The sequence below is a fragment of the Rhinoraja longicauda genome, chromosome 35 (genome assembly GCF_053455715.1).
Source record: "Rhinoraja longicauda isolate Sanriku21f chromosome 35, sRhiLon1.1, whole genome shotgun sequence".
Taxonomy (NCBI): domain Eukaryota; kingdom Metazoa; phylum Chordata; class Chondrichthyes; order Rajiformes; family Arhynchobatidae; genus Rhinoraja; species Rhinoraja longicauda.
In genome coordinates, this window is record NC_135987.1 from 15,439,232 (window position 1) to 15,464,286 (window position 25,055).

At 43.5% G+C, this 25,055-nt stretch overlaps 1 protein-coding gene across 2 annotated transcripts in view; it reads right to left on the bottom strand.

The window, feature by feature from the left end:
* dnajb12a (DnaJ heat shock protein family (Hsp40) member B12a) overlaps window positions 1–11,198 on the bottom strand; it is a 28,029-nt gene extending 16,831 nt beyond the window's left edge. For both annotated transcript variants that reach the window (XM_078428450.1, XM_078428451.1), the window contains exon 1: window positions 11,012–11,198. In XM_078428450.1, coding sequence (XP_078284576.1) covers window positions 11,012–11,144 — 133 coding nt within the window. In that variant the 5' untranslated portion in view covers window positions 11,145–11,198. The remainder of the gene's footprint in view (window positions 1–11,011) is intronic.
* Between the last annotated feature and the right edge of the window lie 13,857 nt (window positions 11,199–25,055).

Below are 25,055 nucleotides of genomic sequence, written 5' to 3' on the forward strand. Positions count from 1 at the left end.
ACAATTTACACTCAGTTCTCAAGCGATACGCTTGGAAGTTAGAAAATACTTGAGATTTATTTTATTATTGTCACCTGTACCAGGGTACAGTGAAAAGTTTTTTTTAAAAGATATTCTTTTTAGATTTAGAGATACAGCGCGGAAACAGGCCCTTCGGCCCACCGGGTCCGCGCCGCCCAGCGATCCCCGCACATTAACACTATCCTACACCCACTAGGGACAATTTTTTTTAATTTTTTACATTTGCCCAGCCAATTAACCTACATACCTGCACGTCTTTGGAGTGTGGGAGGAAACCGAAGATCTCGGAGAAAACCCACGCAAGTCACGGGGAGAACGTACAAACTCCATACAGACGGCGCCCGTAGTCAGGATCGAACCTGAGTCTCCGGCGCTGCATTCGCTGTAAGGCAGCAACTCTACCGCTGCGCCACCGTTTTGCATGTTATCCAAACAGATCAGATATACCAAACATTGATACAATTAGTTCAAACTCAAATACAGTAGATAGAGCAATGGGGAAGACACAGAGTGCAGAATCTACAGTGCCCTCCATAATGTTTGGGACAAAGACCCATCATTTATTTATTTTCCTCTGTACTCCACAATTTGAGATTTGTAATAGAAAAAAAATCACATGTGGTTAAAGTGCACATTGTCAGATTTTAATAAGGGCCATTTTTATACATTTTGGTTTCGCCACGTAGAAATTACAGCAGTGTTTATACATCGTCCCCCCATTTCAGGGCACCATAATGTTTGGGACACAGCAATGTCATGTAAATGAAAGTAGTCATGTTTAGTATTTTGTCGCATGTCCTTTGCATGCAATGACTGCTTGAAGTCTGCGATTCATGGACATCACCAGTTGCTGGGTGCATTAAGGAGGCAACATGAACAATTGCCGACATGAACAATTTCTGTGTGAATCAGAAGTTGAGTTTGAACAGTATTCTGAACAGCCTAGAAAGTGAAATCTAGACTATCCTTTAAATAGCAAGACATCTGAGCGTGCATGGAGTGAACAAATATACCCATGTCAGCGTTTGAAGGGTTGGGCTTGAGTTCAATCCCAGGGACTCCTGTAGACTAGAAACAATTAGCACCAGATCTGAATATTCACATCTAACAACCCTCCCTTCCCATTGAAAGGTGCAGGCGAGCCGCTTTAGATTCCCCTTTAGAAGCTCACACAGGTTTACGAAAATAAAAATATTTAGGAGAAGCCACCTCAGCTGTGGTTTATCTGTACACTGGTGAACGGCTCGATTGTAATCATGTACTGTCTTTCCGCTGACTGGTTGGCACACAACAAAAGCTTTTCACTGTACCTCGGTACACGTGACAATAAATTAAGCTAAACTAAACTAAGCTATTCATTGATTTAAGAATTTGAGGCATGCAATCTGTGTTAGGATACTGCAGAAAAAGAAAAACAACCAGGAGTTATGCTTAGGAATGCGTTGAGTAATGCACACAGCTTCCATTTACACTTACAAATAAACCAAAGCCTTGGCTCCAGTTGCAAAATTATTTTTTAAAGTATATACTTTCCAAAATAAAGACATCTATTGTTTTACATTGCTACCCTCCTGTGTGTCACAGACCGTGTACTGAGAGCAGAGCCTTGCAGTGAAGCAAATATCATATCAGATGAAAGGAGCTGCTGCATCTCTATTTAATCGGAAACCCTATTATTAGTCTAGACTTTGCGGTCAGCATCCAGAGCAGAACATTTTAAAATAAATAATTTTCTATTAAAAACACTCAACATAAATTAATGATGTTTGCAATGATATGGAATTCATCTACAATCTGCAGTTTCAGGTGTGACAATTGTGTCAGATGGGAGCTGCTGTAAGCTCCAATTCAGAGACTGATACTTCTTTACTGAAGGCATGTGATAGTTTAGATAGTCCATCTTTTCAAATAACCAGTTTTACCCAGGGCCCATTTAATCTCAGGTGGTGTAAAAGATCAAATGGCACTTGTTTGATGAAGAACATGCAACTAACTGGTGAGCCTAAAATCATATAAACATCACCACTGCAGCAAATTATCCAGAAAGTCTGACATTGCCACTGTGGCATTTATTCACAAAATGCTGGAGTAACTCAGCAGGTCAGGCAGCATCTCGGGAGAGAAGGAATGGGTGACGTTTCGGGTCGAGACCCTTCTTCAGACTGAAGACAGTCACATTGCCACTGTGGCAGCTTGCTGTGGGCAATCTGGCTGCTGAGTTCTCTACATTACTGCAGAGATTCCACTTTCAGAAATACTTTGGGATTCCAGAGGCTTGGAAAGAATACAACCGTTTCGATGCTTTTGCTTCCATGGCTTTATGATTAAAGGGTTACTAAGACAGAAGGCTATGGAGGCCAAGTCAATGGATATTTTTAAGACAGAGATATGAAGATTCTTGATTAGTGCGGGTGACAGAGATTAGGAGGGAGGGTTAGGAGGGAGATAGATCAGCCATGATTGAATGGTGGAGTATACCTGAATGGCCTAATTCTGCTCCTGTCACTTATGAACGTATGAGAACCATTTATAAAATCTAGTTCGACAACCTAAAACATTAATTCTATTTCTCTTTCCACTGACACTGTCTGACCCATGTTTAACAAAAGCATGTCGAGTATTACCCAAGGTTCAAAGTTTAAGTGAAGATCTAATCCAGGTATTTTAAATAAACAACGGGCTGGATAGGGTAGATAAATAATTAACAATTTCACCAAAAGAAAATTCCAAATACATGTCATTAACAAGTTTAAAGCTAGGTTGCCTTGCAGTGAAATCAGGAACTTATTCCACACAAACGTTGTGGAAAGCAGGAACATATTTTCCGAAATGACTGCAGAATAGATTATGGATAGGTAATCAATGGACATGTATCAAAGAAGTGATATAGATCCAAGTGCATGGCGGAGTAGTTTCAGGGGTGAATCTCATTCTATTTCTGTGTTGATAATCAGGGAATCGGATCCAAGGGTGGATTATATATTGTATGGAAAGTTCCTTGATGCGAAAGGTAATCTTAAGACTGGAGTGTATCTACGTATTCTTGTCCTCCTTCCATAACTTTTAACTGGAAGTAACATTCTGGATTTACCTCTACATATTGTACTCTTAATTATTCTGTACAATGGACATCACCTCTCAAGCATATCTTTGCAAGGGTGAAATGACTCCAGGGTTGAAATTTGACCTCTGTTACATATGTTAAAATATGCACTATAATAATTAATTATGTAGGTTGAACTTTGTTTCTGAAATTCTGTTCCTCTGAATATGTTACAATACATGTTGCTCTATGTTACATGTTACTGTTTGTGAAGCACGACAAACTTCTATCTCCTGGCTCTCCAGTCTTTCTTCTGAACTCAGAATGTTGTACATTAAAGAAAAGTTACGCGATCTTCCTAAAGTTATTCATTTTTGTTTGGACATATGGGTTAAAAGGGAATCTTGTCCAGAAATGTGGAGAAGTTGCTATTCTTCGTCAAATGGAACCACAGGACCTATGAGTAGGAAAGAACTGCAGATGCTGGTTTAAATCGAAGGTAGACACAAAATGCTGGAGTAACACAGCGGGACAGGCAGCATCTCTGGAGAGAAGGTATGGGTGATGTTTTGGGTCGAGACCCTTCTTCAAGCTGATGGAGGATACCCAGTCTGAAGAAGGGTCTCAACTCAAAACGTCACCCATTCCTTCTCTCCACAGATTCTGCCTGCCCCGCTGAATTACTCCGGCATTTTGTGTCTACCACAGGATCTATGATCTCCTCCTGAATTGTGGGTGGTTTCAGCACCTGACCAAAGTCAGCATCTCCAACAATACAGGAGGCTCATTGGCACAACGGTAGAGTTGTTCATAGACATGCTCATCAACAGTACAGCTCCATAGACCCGGGTTCGATCTTGACTACGGGTGCTGTCCGTACGGAGTTTGTACATTCTCCCTGTAACCGCGTGGGTTTTCTCCGGGAGCTCTAGTTTCATCCCACACTACAAGGACGTACAGGTTTGGTGGTCAATCTGTAAATTATAAATTGTTCCTAGTGTGTTGGGAAGTGCTAGTGTGTGGGGTGATCGCTGGTGAGTGCTGACTTTTCAAGTGTTGGTTTTTAATAAATTACTAGACTAAGTGGACACATTGGGCCCAAACCTCTCCTGCATTGGTGCAGCACCTTCCCCTCCCTCCCTCCCCTCTCTCCTCAACCCCCTCTCCCTTCTCCCCCACTCCCCCCTTCCCCCTCCCTCCCTCCTCCCCTCCCCCACCCCTCCTTTTAAACTTTAAAATGTGAATAACTTTAAAAATATAAGACCGATTTCAATAAAACTACTTGCGTTATCACTAAAGTGACAATAGTGAGTAAGGTGGTCCTTAAATTGTCGCGCTGTGTACCGTTTTGGATGAAGTTCAGTCACAAACAAGATAACAAACGAGAATTTTAGTATATAGAATGTCAAAATTTGATGTACTATGTTGCATATTGTTGTGATGTGGTTAATAACATCTGAACAGACACCAGCAGCTCAACGTAAATTGTAACAGTTTCTTGTTCATACGTTACCATACAACAAAGACTGAATATAAAGCTAACTACAACGTTGCACCACCGGGTGTAAAGAATGATACAAGTAGCAACTTCTCTGGGTTCTCCAACAATAACATTGGCAAGTTCCTTCCACAAAGAAATCCCTGATCTATTTGAAGCTATTTCAAGAAACACAGAAAAATCTTTGAAGATTCCCTACTTAATGAAAATGACAAATTGTACATGTTATACATTTGACATAAAAAGAGTCCCACGCCAAGATGCCTCACAAAATCCAAAAGGGGTGAAAATCAGAAGAGGATGTGTGGAGATTCCTTACATCAAAGTTAAATTAGGTTTTTATTATTACGAACCTGTCCCTATGTCCCTGAACAAATTATTTGGAGGAATAATTGAGGATTTACTTCTCTCATATCCTGAAGAGTCTGAAGAAGGGTCTCGACCCGAAACGTCACCCATTCCTTCTCTCCTGAGATGCTGCCTGACCAGCTGAGTTATTCCAGCATTTTGTGTCTACCTTCTCTCATATCCTTTGTTAAGATCACCTCTCAAAAGCCACCCACAAAGATGGACTTGAAAGAATGGAGTACAGGGAAATGATGAAGCTGAGTGATTTGGGAAGGGAATTTCAGTTTAAAAGACATAAACAGGTGAAGGCTGAAAACTGGCGAATTGAAGGTTAGAGCAGAGGAAAATACAAGGCCAGAGGATGGAGTACGTGGAGGTATAGGGAGCTGGGATAGGCCAGATTGACAAGGAGCAGCAAAACCAGGAACATTTTAAAATGATTTTGATGTTGCCAGTTGGGAATTTATATTTTTTGACCATCCCAAGCGGCCCGAGAACGATAAAAGACAGCCAGGTAACTTAGCCCCATCAAGGCAGGTAGATTCCTATGTGCTTCATTGGTAAATAAATTGTATTTAAAAAGAAACAATCCAGAACTTTTATGGTTTCATTTCTATCACCAAAAGTAATTTAACCGTTTTCCAACTTGGAGACCAGAGTTATAAGGGTCAGTATCATAACCACTAGAGTTATAGCTATCCAGCACCGAAGCAGGTCCTTCGGCCCAACTCATCCGTGCTGATCAAGTGGCCTAATCAAGATAGTCCCACTTGCCTACACCTGACCCATATCCTTCCAAACCTTTCCTGACCATGTACTTGAACAAGTGTCTTTTAAATGTCAAAATTGTACCCACCTCTACCACTCACTCTGGCAGCTTGTTCCATGCACACACTACACTGTGTGAAAAAGTTGTCCCTCAGATCCCATACCAATATTTCCCTTCTCACCTTAAAGCCATTCGGCCCTCTAGTTTTAGACTTCCCTACCCTGGGAAAAAACACTGTGGCTATTCACCTAATCTATGCCCCCCATAATATTATATACCACCATAAGATCTTCCCTCATTCTCCTATGCTCCAGGGATAAGGGAGCCAACCTATCCAGCCTCTCCTTATAACTCAGACCTTACAGTCTTAGAAACATCCTCACAGATCTCTTTTTGCATTCTTTCCAGTTTAATGACCTCCTTCCTAAAGCAGAGCGGCCAGTACTGTATGCAGCAATGCAAGTGTGCCTTGTCAACATCTTGTACAGTTGTAACATGGCACCCCAACTCCTGGAGGCAAAACCTGACCGATGAAGGGAAGGATGCAAAAGGCCTTTTTCACCACCGAGCCCGACCATGTCACCTACATAGATATAGGTACATTAAGACCTTACAGAAGATCCATGTCTTCATTGATGGGATAACAGTGGAGAAATTTAACATCTTCTGGGCTAACCTGACCCTTCTGACCTGGGCCTAGCACATAGATACAATCACAAAGAAAACTCATCAACACCTTCACTTCCTTAGAAGACTGAGGAGTTAAGGAACATCGCTGAATTCTCTATCAAACTTTTACATGTGTATGGTAGAAAGCAGACTGACTGGTTGCATTACAGTCTGGTACGGTAACTCGAAACCCCAGCAACGAAGATGGCTGAAGAAAGTAGTGGACATTGCCCCGTTCATCACAAGTACTGGCCTCCCTTGCATCAAAGCAATCTACAGGAGACACTGCCTCAAAAGGACAGGTAATATCAAAGACCCACACCACCTTAGCCACACTCTCATCTTGCGATGAACATCAGGAAGAAGGTACAAGAGCCTGAAAACTGGGACCTCCAGGTTCAAGAACCAGCATCCATTAGGCTCTTGAACACTGTACAACACAAACCACAACCCAACCTCAGCAAGTATGATCTACTATGGACTTTGTTTTGGTTTTGCATTGTTGTGATCTGGCTACCTAGTATCACTGATTATTAATTCATTCCATTATTGATTCTTATAATGTTCTTTCATATGTTTTTATTTTATTAGAAAGTGCCGTAGAGTTTGGCAAATTACAGTCAAATTTATATGTATTGTATTGGGGTATTTTAGGTTGCTGATTACATATCTTGCCAATGCAGTAACAATTTGGGTTTAAAGCAAAGAATTTCAAGGAGGTTCCCAAGGGTGGGATAAAAATGTGAACCACAACTCAGAAAGCTGCACAGATTGCAAAAGGTGCAACGGAATCACTGAATTTGAACATGTCTTTGAACATGATTAGACAACAAACTCAGAGCAGAAAATTAGGTAGGAGGTTTCAGTCTAGCATGCAGTCTATAACCAAGATCACAGCAAACATACCAAAAACTTTGACAATTCTATTGATTGTTTGCAAGAGCCATCATTCTCTGAGCAAACTATATCTGGGTTTAACTGTAAATTACCCGTTCAATTCTTTTTAAGTCCCAACCAAGGATTTGTGGCTTCTGTACTAGAATCAGATGCTGTATTTCTGTAGTGGAGCTTGAAATCAAATTTTCTAATTCATACGATGAATGAACCATATTGAATTTAAGAAATATTGCACCTAGTACAACTTAATATAATAACCTTGGACTTTATTCTTTATAAGAATGACAAGCAGTAAAAAAGCAGTAACTGTCCAGTCATGAAGGCACTTTTGGTGATAAATACAAGACAAAATATGAAAGCAGAAATTTATCTAAAAGCTTCATTTTGCTTCTAGGTATCACTTCGCCAGGTAAAAAATGAAGGTCTCACTACATTTCTTTCAATGGGATCATAAGAGACTGTAGAGGCTTTCAATAGAAGATAAGACACAAAATGCTGGAGGAGCTGACAGGCAGCATCACTGGAGAGAAGGAAAGGGTCTCGACACAAAACATCACCCATTCCTTTTCTCCAGAGATGCGCCAATCAACTTTAATATTGTTGGATTTTAAAGACAGTGAATATTGATTATATTTGAATAGTGAATCTGATTAGCCTTGCTGGGAATCCAAGAACTGTCTGGTTAGGACTAGTGAAGTGTTTTGTGTGAATCACTTGTTGGTGTTGGTAAGTTTGTTGGTGTTAATTCATTTTATTCACTGCCCCTGAATAGAGGAAATTTCCTTGAGAGGGTAGACCCAAAAAGTCGGAGTAACTCAGCAGGACAGGCAGCATCTCTGGAGTAAATGAACGGGTGACGTTTCAGGTCGGGACCCTTCTTCGGATGGGTGTTGAACAGATAATTATTGTAGCATTTAAATACCAGTCTTACCTCAGTCACGTTCACAATTCTAAGAGTTAGTAGTTTTTGCATTGTGCCATGAACTGTGTAACAGAACAGGGCAGCGCGGTGGTGCTGCTAGTGGACCCACTGCCTCACAGTTCTAGTGACCCTACTTGCAGATGCTGTCTGAGTGCAGTTTAAACATTATAATTGTGACTACGTGGATGTCCCCAAAGCAATCCCATTTCCTTCCATTCCTCGTTGGTAGGATAATCGACTGATGTAAGTTATCCCTAGTGTAGATAGATAAATGGTAGAATCTGTGGTGTTGATGGGAATGAGTTAGGTTAGAATTAGTGTAAAAATGGGTGCTTGATGCTTGTCGTGAACTCAATGAGCGGAAGAGCCTGTTTGTATCCCTCCATGGTTCCAGAATACTGAAAACATCTTTAATCAGCCACATGAAACATAAGAGAATGAAGATGCTGGAATCTTGAGTAAAATATAAAAGTGCTAGAGGAATTCAGCTGATCAGGCAGCATTAATGACCTGAAATGAACAGACGATGTTTCAGGTGGGGACCCTTCTTCAGAGTCTGGCAGATGGTCCTGACCCAAAACACTGGCTGACCATTTCCTTCAGCAGATGATGCTGACATATAACATATAACATATAACAACTACAGCATGGAAACAGGCCTGTCCGGCCTACCAGTCCACGCTGACCATTCTCCCTGACCTAGTCTCATCTACCTGCACTCAGACCATAACCCTCTAATCCCCTCCTATCCATATACCTATCCAATTTACTCTTAAATAATAAAATCGAGCCAGCCTCCACCACTTCCACCGGAAGCCCATTCCATACAGCCACCACACTCTGAGTAAAGAAGTTCCCCCTCATGTTACCCCTAAACCTTTGTCCCTCAATTCTGAAGCTATGTCCCTTTGTTGGAATCTTCCCCACTCTCAAAGGGAAAAGCCTACCCACGTCAACTCTGTCCGTCCCTCTCAAAATTTTAAAAACCTCTATCAAGTCCCCCCTCAACCTTCTACGCTCCAAAGAATAAAGACCCAACCTGTTCAACCTCTCTCTGTAGCCTAAGTGCTGAAACCCAGGCAACATTCTAGTAAATCTCCTCTGTACCCTCTCCATTTTGTCGACATCCTTCCTATAATTTGGCGACCAGAACTGCACACCATACTCCAGATTCGGCCTCACCAATGCCCTGTACAATTTTAACATTACATCACAACTTCTATACTCGATGCTCTGATTTATAAAGGCAAGCATACCAAACGCCTTCTTCACCACCCTATCCACATGAGATTCCACCTTCAGGGAACAATGCACAGTTATTCCCAGATCCCTCTGTTCCACTGCATTCCTCAATTCCCTACCATTTACCCTGTACGTCCTATTTTGATTTGTCCTACCAAAATGCAGCACCTCACACTTATCAGCATTAAACTCCATCTGCCATCTTTCAGCCCACCCTTCCAAAAGGCCCAAGTCTCTCTGTAGACTTTGAAAATCTACCTCACTATCAACTACACCACCTATCTTAGTATCATCTGCATATTTACTAATCCAATTTGCCACACCATCATCCAGATCATTAATGTAAATGACAAACAACAGTGGACCTAACACAGATCCTTGGGGTACTCCACTAGACACTGGCCTCCAACCTGACATACAATTGTCAACCATTACCCTCTGGTATCTCCCATTCAGCCATTGTTGAATCCATCTTGCAACCTCACTATTAATACCCAACGATTTAACCTTCTTAATCAACCTTCCATGTGGAACCTTGTCAAATGCCTTACTGAAGTCCATATAGACAACATCCACAGCCTTGCCCTTATCAATTTCCCTGGTAACCTCTTCAAAAAAACATGTGGCTGACCTACTGAGTTCCTCAAGTACTTCCTTTTGCCCTTGAATTAACCTCACAGGGGGCATTGTACTAAGGCACCTACAATGTGTTCAGCACAAGAGCAAAAAACGATGCACCCTAAACTATTTTGCTGCTGTTTTTTTCTCTTACTGTACAGCCCAGAAAAGCATCAGTAACAAGAATAATATCTGGATGGCATTAAGAACCATTTAGGTTTTTTTGTGATTATAGTGCCTGCCTCATATTAAAGTTAAAACCTAAACCACATAACTAATCATCTGCAGACCTTCGTACCTCAAGGCAAGGTGATGAAAGTATCAGTGAATGGGATATAAACATTTGTGTATCTGAAGTTATTTATTCACAAAATGCTGGAGTAACTCAGCAGGTCAGGCAACATCTCAGGAGAGAAGGAATGGGTGACGTTTCGGGTCGAGACCCTTCTTCAGAAGAAGGGTCAAGATTTCAGAAGAAGGGTCTCGACCCGAAACGTCACCCATTCCTTCTCTCCTGAGATGCTGCCTGACCTGCTGAGTTACTCCAGCATTTTGTGAATAAATACCTTCGATTTGTACCAGCATCTGCAGTTATTTTCTTACACTTTGTGTATCTGAAGGTTGACAGCTATAGTTTAAGTCCAGAATAAAGTGATACTTGTCAGGCATGTGATTTGGAAGGGTGTTCTTTTTATATTTGAGTTTAAAGTGTATTAACTCTTCACCTCCGGCCTACAATGTTCACCAGCCCTTTGCCCCGTAATTACACTTGAGACACACTCTGGCTGGGGGAGCTTGTTGTCAGGGGTGGCGAGGTGCATCTCGAGAGTTGTAGTTCTCTCGGCCGCCGGACCACGATACCCGATACACAGCCGGACTCCAACTCCCACAATGCACGCGAGCCCCGGCACATGCGCACTGGCGAGCGGCTTGCTAGACAGGCCGCATTTTATCCTAGCTCTCGCGTAGTGCCGCCACTCCTACCTTTAACTCTGTCAGTCGGGTATAACTTCTGAGCCTTCCGCAAGAATTTGAGCGCCTCCTCCCTGTCGCCGTGTTTCAGCGCGTTCAAACCGATCTCCGTGCAGCGTTCCGCCTCATCTCGGTTCCCTTCCATCCCGGGCTTCGGGCTGAACGGTCACTGCCGGCGTGCTCGGCGCACTCGCACTCGCCGCCGGAAAGACCCGAACGCCTTCGGCACTTGGTTCGGCTCTGTCACTGTCAGCGACGGAAACAGCCGAGTCCCTTCGGGATGGAGTCAAGAGGCAAGAGTGTTGTATTGTCAAATGTCCCAGATAGAACAATGAAATTCTTACTTGCAGCAGCACAACAGAATGTGTAAACATAGCACACTGTGAACAAAATAATAAACGAGAAAAAAAGTTCAGTGTGTGTGTGTGTATTTTATATATATACTAGACCAAGTGCATCTGTTGGGCCCAAACCTCTCCTGCATTGGTGTATCACCCTCTCCTACTCCTATCCCCTCCCCTCCCCTCCCCACTTCCCCTTCCCCCTCTCCATCCCCCTTTGTCCGCCCCCCCCCTTGTCCGCCCCCCCCTTGTCCGCCCCCCCTTGTCCGCCCCCCCCTTGTCCACCCCCCCCCTTGTCCCCCCCCCTTGTCCACCCCCCTTATCCACCCTCCTCCCCCCCCCCCCTCCCTCCCTCCTCCCTCCCTCCCTTGGAGATAGATTTAAACTTTAAAATGTGAATAACTTTAAAAATATAACACCGATTTCAATAAAACTACTTGCTTTACCATTAAAGTGATGACGATGAGTAAGGTGGGCCTAAAATTGTCGCGCTATCGTGTACCGTTTTGGCGGAAGTTCAGTCACAAACAAGATAACAAACGAGAGTTTTAGTATATAGATATACACACACACTGAACGTTTTTTATATAACTGAGCTACTACCTACCTCTTTGATGACCCTCGGAATATCCTTACTTTAGGTTAGAGAGACAGTGCAGAAACAGACCCTTCATCCCACCGAATCCACCAGCGATCCCCGCACATTAACACTATCCTACTCACACGAGGGACAAATTACATTTACACCAAGTCAATTAACCTACAAACCTGCACGTATTTGGAGTGTGGGAGGAAACCGAAGATCCCAGAGAAAACTCACGCGGTCACGGAGGAGAAAAACTCCCTACAGATGGCACCCATATTCAGGATTGAACCTGGATCTCTGGCGTTGCAAGCACTGTAAGGCAGCAATTCTACCACTGCGCCACCATGCCGCCCAACATTTACCTTCCACGAAACATTATCCCCTTATCATTTATCTAGGGTATGATAGATGAAATGCCCTCTCTCATCTATAGAGGATCGAAGGGCCAGTTGTGTGTTATACTTTTCCATGTTCTATATCTCATTCAAAGGGCCAGAAGTGACATGGTGAAGTGCTCCATCTCTCTCTCTCAGTCTCTGGTTAATGATTTACCCAGCTCCTGAAGAAGAATCCCAACCCTATGTTGCATATCTGTGACCTCCAAAGAAGCTGCCTGACCTGCTGAGTTACTCCAGCACTTGTGTCCTTTGCTCAAGATCCCAGCATCTACAGTTCCTTCTGCCTACCCAGTTCCCTTTTTAGGTCCATGATTTATTTCTCCCATGTTCCTGGATATTGAGTTGCAAAGGCTAGCTCTTTATTTAATGATTTGCGGCTTCCAATCCTGGTTAATGATTTGCCTGTTAACTCTTTGGGTTGATGAATTGCCCCCTTCCAGTTCTTGTTCAAGATGAAGACCTCAGCGGTGAAACAGGTGGAGGATATGACTGGTCTGTGGGTGAAGTAACGACTAAGAAGGCGGGACAAGGCTGCGGAAGGGAGAGATTCGCAACATGGTGCAATCCATGCTGTTGGACCCAGGTCTGCATCTGTCAAGGAGCGTGGGATGACTGTGCACCAGACTCCCCACATTAAAATACGCCATGCACAGTGTCCATCCACCTGGTGAGAAGGGCCCACTGGGAGAACATACATACTCAACTTCGAGTGATCATCGATGATGATTTAATATAAGAAAATAACTGCAGATGCTGGTACAAATCGAAGGTATTTATTCACATGCTGAATGCTGGAGTAACTCAGCAGGTCAGGCAGCATCTCAGGAGAGAAGGAATGAAGAAGGGTCTCGACCCGAAACGTCACCCATTCCTTCTCTCCTGAGATGCTGCCTGACAATAGACAAAAGACAATAGGTGCAGGAGTAGGCCATTCAGCCCTTCGAGCCAGCACCGCCATTCAATGCGGTCATGGCTGATCACTCAATCAGTACCCCGTTCCTGCCTTCTCCCCATACCCCCTCACTCCGCTATCCTTAAGAGCTCTATCCAGCTCTCTCTTGAAAGCATCCAACGAACTGGCCTCCACTGCCTTCTGAGGCAGAGAATTCCACACCTTCACCACTCTCTGACTGAAAAAGTTCTTCCTCATCTTCGTTCTAAATGGCCTACCCCTTATTCTTAAACTATGGCCCCTTGTTCTGGACTCCCCCAACATTGGGAACATGTTTCCTGCCTCTAATGTGTCCAATCCCCTAATTATCCTATATGTTTCAATAAGATCCCCCCTCATCCTTCTAAATTCCAGTATATACTAGCCTAATTGCTCCAGCCTTTCAACATACGACAGTCCCGCCATTCCGGGAATTAACCTAGTGAACCTACGCTGCACGCCCTCAATAGCAAGAATATCCTTCCTCAAATTTGGAGACCAAAACTGCACACAGTACTCCAGGTGCAGTCTCACCAGGGCCCGGTACAACTGTAGAAGGACCTCTTTGCTCCTATACTCAACTCCTCTTGTTATGAAGGCCAACATTCCATTGGCTTTCTTCACTGCCTGTTGTACCTGCATGCTTCCTTTCAGTGACTGATGCACTAGGACACCCAGATCTCGTTGAACATCCCCTCTTCCTAACTTGACACCATTCAGATAATAATCTGCCTTTCTATTCTTACTTCCAAAGTGAATAACCTCACACTTATCTACATTAAACTGCATCTGCCATGTATCCGCCCACTCACACAACCTGTCCAAGTCACCCTGCAGCCTTATTGCATCTTCCTCACAATTCACACTACCCCCCAGCTTAGTATCATCTGCAAATTTGCTAATGGTACTTTTAATCCCTTCATCTAAGTCATTAATGTATATCGTAAATAGCTGGGGTCCCAGCACCGAACCTTGCGGTACCCCACTGGTCACTGCCTGCCATTCCGAAAGGGACCCATTTATCCCCACTCTTTGCTTTCTGTCTGTCAACCAATTTTCTATCCATGTCAGTACCCTACCCCCAATACCATGTGCTCTAATTTTGCCCACTAATCTCCTATGTGGGACCTTGTCGAAGGCTTTCTGAAAGTCGAGGTACACCACATCCACCGACTCTCCCCTGTCAATTTTCCTAGTTACATCCTCAAAAAATTCCAGTAGATTTGTCAAGCATGATTTCCCCTTCGTAAATCCATGCTGACTCGGAATGATCCTGTTACCGCTATCCAAATGCTCAGCAATTTCGTCTTTTATAATTGACTCCAGCATCTTCCCCACCACTGATGTCAGACTAACTGGTCTATAATTACCCGTTTTCTCTCTCCCTCCATTCTTAAAAAGTGGGATAACATTTGCTATCCTCCAATCCACAGGAACTGATCCTGAATCTATAGAACATTGAAAAATGATCTCCAATGCTTCCACTATTTCTAGAGCCACCTCCTTAAGTACCCTGGGATGCAGACCATCAGGCCCTGGGGATTTATCAGCCTTCAGTCCCATCAGTCTACCCAAAACCATTTCCTGCCTAATGTGGATTTCCTTCAGTTCCTCCATCACCCTAGGTTCTCCGGCCCCTAGAACATTTGGGAGATTGTGTGTATCTTCCTCAGTGAAGACAGATCCAAAGTAACGGTTTAACTCGTCTGCCATTTCTTTGTTCCCCATAATAAATTCCCCTGCTTCTGTCTTCAAGGGACCCACATTTGCCTTGACTATTTTTTTCCTCTTCACGTACCTAAAAAAACTTTTGCTATCCTCCTTTATATTATTGGCTAGTTTACCCTCGTACCTCATCTTTTCTCCCCGTATTGCCTTTTTAGTTAACTTTTGTTGCTCTTTAAAAGAGTCCCAATCCTCTGTCTTCCCACTCTTCTTTGCTATGTTATACTTCCTCTCCTTAATTTTTATGCTATCCTTGACTTCCCACGTCAGCCACAGGTGTCTCTTACTCCCCTTAGAGTCTTTCCGCCTCTTTGGGATAAATTGATCCTGCAACCTCTGCATTATTCCCAGGAATACCTGCCATTGCTGTTCTACCGTCTTCCCTGCTAGGGCCTCCTTCCAGTCAATTTTGGCCAGCTCCCGCCTCATGCCTCTGTAATCCCTTTTGCTTTACTGTAATACTGACACTTCCGATTTCCCCTTCTGCCTTTCCATTTGCAGAGTAAAACTTATCATGTTGTGATCACTGCCTCCTAATGGCTCTTTTACCTCTAGTCCCCTTATCAGATCAGGATCATTACACAACACTAAATCCAGAATTGCTTTCTCCCTGGTAGGCTCCAGTATAAGCTGTTCTAAGAATCCATCTCGAACGCACTCTACAAACTCTCTTTCCTGGGGTCCATTTCCAACCTGATTTTCCCAGTCTACCGCATGTTGAAATCTCCCATAACCACCGTAGCATTACATTTGTGACACGCCAATTTTATCTCCTGATTCAACTTGCACCCTATGTCGAGGCTACTGTTTGGGGGCCTATAGATAACTCCCATTAGGGTCTTTTTACCCTTACAATTCCTCATTTCTATCCATACTGATTCAACATCTCCTGATTCTATGTCACCCCTTGCAAGGGAATGAATATCATTCCTTACCAGCAGAGCAACCTCACCCCCTCTGCCCACCTGTCTGTCTTTTCTATACGTTGTGTACCCCTGAATATTCAGTTCCCAGCCCTGGTCCTCTTGTAGCCATGTCTCAGTGATCCCTACAACATCATACTTGCCCATGACTAACTGAGCCTCAAGCTCATCCACTTTATTTTTTATACTACGCGCATTTAAGTACAACACTTTAACTTCTGTATTTACCTCCCCTCTCACATTGGTCACAAATGGCCCTGCCCTTAATCTCTTTTCCCCTCTAGAACTTCTGTTCCCATTCTTCCGAGAGTCTTCTACAATATCTCCTGTATTCCCTTTAACCTCATCTTCCAGCATTTTGTGAATCGATGATGATTTGTTCAGTAATTTGTCTTCCTTCTGCTCTTTGTTAAGCTTTGTTAAGATTTGTCCAGCTTACCTTTTGAATAATGATTTCACAATGAAATAGGCCATTGATTATGGAACAACATAGTGGCAGAATTACTCACTGATGGCTTTTTAATTGGGTTGTTTTTCTTTGAACTTTTGTGTTAATCTGCTGATTACTTTGCATTGATGCTTTGCTGTTATTCGGCACATTTGCTCCCAAGCATTTCAATAGACGTTGAAAAGAAGGCATGAGAAAACAAGAGGCTCTTAGGTAATTATAAACCACTATCAGCTCCTGACTGGGCCCTCACTTGGAAAGGATTCATTAAAATGGAGAATTAAGAGTGCCACAAACTGCAGAGAAGCAAATCATCAGGTTATCTATCGCTTGTTGGCCAGCAGATCTGTAATCATATGTTCAAAGTAGGTGTAGTGCCTGACTGATCTCAGTAGGCAAATGGTTTAGGTTTCTCTTGCAAAGCAGCACTTCTGACAGTGCAGCATATTCCCAAGTGATAGCAGCCCAAACTATGTACACGGGTGATTTGGACCCGAGAACCTCCTGGCATAGGTGGGATGATGCATCTCATTGGTCAGTGGGACCAGTAACCCGCCTGAAGGCTTGTCAGTCGGCGTAACCGGGAGGGAACTAGAGACATTGGGTGCTAGGAGTGGACGGATAGAAGGGTGAACCGGGATAATGCTTCCAGGGGCTTCAAAGTCGGCTGCTGGAGGCATCCTCGGGACACAAAGTTGGCCGGGCGAGGAGAGGAGAGGAGAGGTTCGCAGGAACTGTTCCAGTACATCGAGCGCGTGGGCCGACCGGACTTTGGATTTTGGAATTGGAATTGGCGCCAAACATTGCAGTACCCGCATGTGTAATATGTGCAAAATAAATTTCACTATGCAGTTGCATATGTGGCAAATAAAGCACTATTGAACTTAACAGAACTCAATGGACAGAAAAATCTTACTGGATCCTGCACCCCTCTGCTCTGGCCCTTCCTTCTGCCTTTCAAAAATATCATGGGCTATCCATAGTCCAAATCCATATAATTCCCTTTCCCCAGATCCCTCAAAACATTTGATAAACAAAAATCTCGGATTTAAGATTAACAACTAGCCTGGCATCAATTGCATTCACGAGAAGAGTTTCACTTTTCTGTCAGCCTTTAATTGCAGAAGGATTTTAAATTTTGTTCCTGGTTTATTTCAAAATTATGATCTTGGTCATGGATGCCTCTTATCATTGGAAGTAATTTCCTTTTTTATCTGAAGAAGGGTCTCGACCCGAAACGTCACCCATTCCTTCTCTCCCGAGATGCTGCCTGACCTGCTGAGTTACTCCAGCATTTTGTGAATAAATCCTTTTTTATCCGATGAGTTCCTCTAAATATCTTGAAATTTCCAGGGAATAAAATCTTAAATTTGTGTAACAATACAATACAATACAATACAATATATCTTTATTGTCAATGTACCCAGGGGTACAACGAGATTGGGAATGCGCCTCCCATACGATGCAATAATTTAAGTAATTAACAGCAACCCACGAAACGAAACAATTGTAACAGTTTTTAGACAGGGTAAAGTGCAAGTTGATCTATGTGTTGTGGCCATCCGGCTCAGCAGGACCGGTTCATTGCAGCTATGGCCCTGGGGATGAAGCTGTTCCTGAGTCTGGAGGTGCGGGCGTAGAAGGCCTTGCATCGTCTGCCCGATGGAAGGAGTTCGAACAGACTGTTGCAGGGATGTGAAGAGTCTTTGTGGATCTTTCCCTTGGGAGATTTAACCCTTGGAGTCCAGGTGAACTCAGGTACATCAGCTTACACCTTTTCCTCCACAGATGCTGCTTGATCTGTTGAGTTCTTCCATTTGTTCTGTTTCATGTCTCAGATTACAGAATCTATATTTTCTTTGGAGGATAGGCTTTGTCCATCAGGAGATGTTTATGCTGGCTGCTAAAATCATCCCTTTTGTGAGCATCCTCAGGATGATGAAATTCTGTGCACTTCTCAGAAACGTGGCGTTCACTATTGGAAAATGCATCTTATTCCTGGAATGGTGGGACTGTCATATGTTGAAAGACTGGAGCGACTAGGCTTGTATACACTTGAATTTAGAAGGATGAGAGGGGATCTTATCGAAATATATAAGATTATTAAGGGGTTGGACACGTTAGAGGCAGGAAACATGTTCCCAATGTTGGGGGAGTCCAGAGCCAGGGGCCACAGTTTAAGAATAAGGGGTAGGCCATTTAGAACGGAGATGAGGAAAAACTTTTTCAGTCAGAGAGTTGTAAATCTGTGGAATTCACAGCCTCAGAAGGCAGTGGAGGCCAACTCTCTGAATGCATTCAAGAGAGAGCTTGATAGAGCTTTTATGGATAGCGGAGTCAGGGGGTTTGGGGGGAAGGCAGGAATGGGGTACTGATTAGAATGATCAGCCATGATCACATTGAATGGTGGTGCTGGCTCGAAGGGCCGAATGGTCGAATGGCCTACTCCTGCACCTATTGTCTTATGATCCACAATGAACGGTGTACTAAAAACATAGCTCTACTGATGGGAGCCCCTGTGAACACAAGGTTGCTATTGATGGGTGTACGTGTGAGCACATGGGTGCAGTCAGTGTGCCCTTGTAAGCAAATGCGTGCAGGTAATGGGCATACATGTGTGCACATGGGCTCTATCAGTGGTTCAGTCAGAGGTGGACACACGGAACTGCAGGTGCTGGTTTACAAAAAAAGGCACAAAGTGCTGGGGTAACTCAGCAGTTCAGGCAATTAGTAAGCAATAATTGTTGTGCTGACCGTATAATAACAGAAGCCTTACACCTGGATAATGATCCAAAGACTTTATTAACTACATAACAATCACGACCTCATGCCTACACGTTCCACTTACACTAACCCGAGTCTCGCAAGCAATGGTCACAAACTTGGTTCATGCGTAGTCATACCTCTTCTCTTGGTTGTCTCAGTCTCTGACCAAATCCAGTGTATTGTAGTTTACACAGCAGGGTGCTGTCCAAGAGATCTCGGGGGTCACTCCAAAGCTAAAGGGGCATAACTACAAAAGCATGACACATAACATGAGTGACACCATTATACTAATCTACATAATTTAGTGTGATGTGCTCCTTGCTTGAAGGGGACTATTTCTTGATAGTCATGGTGTGGATATTTGAGTTTCAATTCATCACACTATGAGCGCAACAGGGCAGTCTGCTGTCTGCCTTTTAATTCAGTTCAGTTTATTGTCATGTGTACCGAGGAACAGTGAAAAGCTTTTGTTGTGTGTTAACCAGTCAGCAGAAAGACAATACATGATTACAAGCGATCCATTTACAGTGTATAGATAAGGGAATAACGTTGAGTGCAAGGTAAAGCCAGCAAAGTCCAATCAGGGATAGTTCGAGGGTCACCAATGAGGTAGATAATAGTTCAGCACTGGGAGGATGATTCAGTTGCCTGAAACCATCAGTCCATCTCTTCACCAAGCACAGACCCTCTCACTAACCTACTAACATATTGGGCTTGGTCTCATCCAATCATAGATACTCTGGTCCATCTCTCATTCCCATCACCTTCTCTGCAACTTAATATTTTGCCTGTCCAAATTCCTGGATTGTAACAGTGACTGCATTTCATAAATGGAGTTGTTAGTAAAATTGGTATTTTTATAATCCACCAGCAATGGTCTGATTGACTTAGGCTGCAAATCTGTGACACAGTTCACTTTGGACCTTAAATAACCTCTAAAATGGCCCAGAAACTCGTGTAAGATTGGAACAAAGGCAGATTATACATCTGGGCAGTAACTCCATCTGTACTGGCAGAGTAAGTGTCTGCTCCTGATAATACACTAATGAGTTGCACATCCTGCAGTAACAATGCCTTATTGACTCTGAATGAAGAGACTGTTCTAACTAATGTTGTGTCTGCTGTGTTAGTAACGCAACGAGTCATAACATTTCACTCCAGAGGGAGCTCTTGTAAAAAGAATCAAAAATGAAGATGTTTTTAGTTCAGTTCAGAGATACAATGTGGAAACAGGCCCTTTAACCCACCTCTTCCACAATGACCAATAATCACTAATTCAAACTGGTTCTATGTTATCCCAGTTTTGCATCCACTCCCTACACACTCAGGACAATTTACAGCAGCCAATTAATCGACAAACCTGCACATCTTTGGGATGTGGGAGGAAACGAGATCACCCAGAGGAAACGCATGTTGCCACTGGGAGAATGTGCAAACTCCACACAGATGGTGTCCAATGTCAGAATTGAACCCGGGTCCTCTAGTACTGTGAGGCAGCAGCTTTACCAGCTGTGCCACTATGTTGCTATATTAGATTCAAGAGAACAGGGGGTACAGGGAGCAATAAAGAGCAGTGAAAAGATTGGGAATATGTAAGGAAAGACAAGAGTGAAGGTCGTCTTTCACAAGTGTATCTTGTCTTGGGTAGGAAAACAGACCTGTGTTCAATATTCCAGATGTATATAATTCTGTATAGAATAGCTGTAGCCAATCTTTAGTCTTGCATTGAAATCCTGTTGTAGAACCAGAGGCAACCTACCATTTGCGTTCCTTGTTGCTTGCTGTACCCATACAATAACTTTCAGTAGTTTTTATACAGAAACAACAAAGTCTCTCTGAGCATCAAATCTTACCAATGACTTTACCATTTAAAATTACTCTGCTTTTCTGTTTTTCTCTATCAAACTGACTAACTTTGCACTTTTCCTAGATATGTTCCATCTGCTACGATATTACCTGTTATGAAATCATGATATCTATTATATTATGATACGTCCTGTCTACAACCTGCTGAAACTTTCACCATCTTCCTCACAACACATTCTGCCTGAAGAAGGGTCTCGACCCGAAATGTCACCCATTCTTTCTCTCCAGAGATGCTGCCTGTCCCGCTGAGTTACTCCAGCTTTTTGTGTCTGTCTTCGGTTTAAACCGGCATCTGCAGTTCCTTCCTACACGTTCTGTCACCTTACTTTATTTCAGCATTAAACTTGGTTATATTGCACAAGATCCAGACCATTAATTTAGACAATAGACAATAGACAATAGGTGCAGGAGTAGGCCATTCAGCCCTTCGAGCCAGCACCGCCATTCAATGCGATCATGGCTGATCACTCTCAATCAGTACCCCGTTCCTGCCTTCTCCCCATACCCCCTCACTCCGCTATCCTTAAGAGCTCTATCCAGCTCTCTCTTGAAAGCATCCAACGAACTGGCCTCCACTGCCTTCTGAGGCAGAGAATTCCACACCTTCACCACTCTCTGACTGAAAAAGTTCTTCCTCATCTCCGTTCTAAATGGCCTACCCTTATTCTTAAACTGTGGCCCCCTGTTCTGGATTCCCCAACATTGGGAACATGTTTCCTGCCTCTAATGTGTCCAATCCCCTAATTATCTTATACGTTTCAATAAGATCCCCCCTCATCCTTCTAAATTCCAGTGTATACAAGCCTAATTGCTCCAGCCTTTCAACATACGACAGTCCCGCCATTCCGGGAATCAACCTAGTGAACCTACGCTGCACGCCCTCAATAGCAAGAATATCCTTCCTCAAATTTGGAGACCAAAACTGCACACAGTACCCCAGGTGCGGTCTCACCAGGGCCCGGTACAACTGTAGAAGGACCTCTTTGCTCCTATACTCAACTCCTCTTGTTACGAAGGCCAACATTCCATTGGCTTTCTTCACTGCCTGCTGTACCTGCATGCTTCCTTTCAGTGACTGATGCACTAGGACACCCAGATCTCGTTGAACATCCCCTCTTCCTAACTTGACACCATTTAGATTCTGAACAGTCAAGAGGGTTTAATTGTCATACTCAATAGGAAAGGAACAATTAAAATTCTTACTTGCTGCAATTCTACAAGCTCATATATGCAGCAACACTATAACACCACAAATAAATATACAATAATCAACAATACAATAAATTATTAGTAATACTGGGTAGCCAGACCATAATTCTGCAAACTGAAGTAAGTACTTCAACTTACACAAAGTCCAAGTAAATCATTGTGTAGGAAGGAACTGCAGATGCTGGTTTAAACTGAAGATAGACACAAAAAGCTGGAGTAACTCAATGGGGCAGGCAGCATCTCTGGAGACAAGGAATGGGTGATGTTTCGGGTCGAGACCCTTCTTCAGACTGAGAGTCGGGGAGAGGGAAACTGGAGGTATGGAGAGGTACAAAGAGATAGTAAATTGTGAAAACAACAGATCAAAGAAGATGATGATCAAGGAAATGTAGAATGGTTCTTTGTTGGCTGAGGGGAAGGTCAAGTCAAGTCAATTTTATTTGTAAAGCACATTTAAAAACAACCCACGTTGACCAAAGTGCTGTACATCAGTTCAGGTACTAAGAACGAACATGCAATGGCACACAAACATAACAGCACAAACATAAACAGTTCACAGCGCCCCCTCAGAGGGCCTCAAACGCTAGGGAGTAGAAATAGGTTTTGAGCCTGGACTTAAAGGAGTCGATGGAGGGGGCAGTTCTGATGGGGAGAGGGATGCTGTTCCACAGTCTAGGAGCTGGAACCGCAAAAGCGCGGTCACCCCTGAGCTTAAGCCTAGACCGTGGGATAGTCAGTAGCCCCAAGTCGGCCGACCTGAGGGACCTGGAGATAGAGTGGTGGGTTAGATTTTTGATATAAGGGGGGGGGGGGGCAAGCCTGTTTAGGGCTTTGTATGTGAATAGGAGGAGCTTGAAGTTGATTCTGTACTGTACTGGGAGCCAGTGGAGAGAGGCCAGAATCGGGGTGATGTGGTCCCTTTTACGGGTAGCCGTCAGGTGGCAAGGAAGCATACAATCAGTAAAATTAATCAGGACAGTGAAACTAATTGGAGAACTAGGTCGGGGAGGGAGGGAAAGAGAGGGATAGCAAGGGTTACTTGAAATTAGAGAAATCAATATTCATACCGTTTGGTTGTAAGCTGCCCAAGTGAAATATGAGATGCTGTTCCTCCAATTGGCATGTGGCCTGACCTGTTAAGTTACTCCAACATTTTGTCTTTTATAAAAAAGAAATATTAATCTCGACCAGCAGGTGGCAGATTCTTACAGCCTTCAACACTTCGCCAGCATCAGATTCCCAGCATCAGATACAGTGGGGACAATGCAGCTTAACACTCACAATTGATTATCCCGTCAGCTAACTTTGCAGAGCGTACACATTTCACTCCAGCACCAATTTACCTTCCTTCAAATGTTGTCGCTTATTTTAACTTCCTCTATCAGGCCTCCAACAAAGATGATGTCTCACCCAGGAAAGATGTCCTTCACACCAGAGTTGCACTTTGTATAGAAATGCTGCATAGAAATGGGGGTAGTGTGAATTGTGAGGAAGATGCAATAAGGCTGCAGGGTGACTTGGACAGGTTGTGTGAGTGGGCGGATACATGGCAGATGCAGTTTAATGTAGATAAGTGTGAGGTTATTCACTTTGAAAGTAAGAATAGAAAGGCAGATTATTATCTGAATGGTGTCAAGTTAGGAAGAGGGGATGTTCAATGAGATCTGGGTGTCCTAGTGCATCAGTCACTGAAAGGAAGCATGCAGGTACTGCAGGCAGTGAAGAAAGCCAATGGAATGTTGGCCTTCATAACAAGAGGAGTTGAGTATAGGAGCAAAGAGGTCCTTCTACAGTTGTACCGGGCCCTGGTGAGACTGCACCTGGAGTACTGTGTGCAGTTTTGGTCTCCAAATTTGAGGAAGGATATTCTTGCTATTGAGGGCGTGCAGCGTAGGTTCACTAGGTTAATTCCCGGAATGGCGGGACTGTCGTATGTTGAAAGGCTGGAGCAATTAGGCTTGTATACACTGGAATTTAGAAGGATGAGGGGGGATCTTATTGAAACATATAAGATAATTAGGGGATTGGACACATTAGAGGCAGGAAACATGTTCCCAATGTTGGGGGAGTCCAGAACAAGGGGCCACAGTTTAAGAATAAGGGGTAGGCCATTTAGAACGGAGATGAGGAAGAACTTTTTCAGTCAGAGAGTGGTGAAGGTGTGGAATTCTCTGCCTCAGAAGGCAGTGGAGGCCAGTTCGTTGGATGCTTTCAAGAGAGAGCTGGATAGAGCTCTTAAGGATAGCGGAGTGAGGGGGTATGGGGAGAAGGCAGGAACGGGGTACTGATTGAGAATGATCAGCCATGATCGCATTGAATGGCGGTGCTGGCTCGAAGGGCCGAATGGCCTACTCCTGCACCTATTGTCTATTGTCTATTGTACAATCAGGGCTGCTGGGCAACAGGCAGAGTCCCACCAATGGTTTAATTAGTTTCCATGTAACGTTCAACAAATGCCATTAACAGTGCCATCATCAGCACCAAACAAAGATAGACACAAAATGCTGGAGTAACTCAGCGGGCGGGACAGGCAGCATCTCTGGAGAGAAGGAATGGGTGACATTTCGGGTCGAGACCCTTGTTAGTAGTATGAAGAAGCTTCGGTTTAAACCAGCATCTACAGTAAGTTCCTTCTTACACATTTCATCAGTACCAACCCCTCCATCCCATTCCTAACCTCCACCCAAAACATAAAACAATCTTCATCACTGGATTAAAAATATTACATTTGGTTTGATTTATTACTATTGTCACATGTACCGAGATACAGTGAAAAGCTGATAGTCAAATTATACCAATAGTACAATCAAGTTACTCCAGCAATTTTATCTACGTTCAATTTAAACCAGCATCTGCAGGTTTT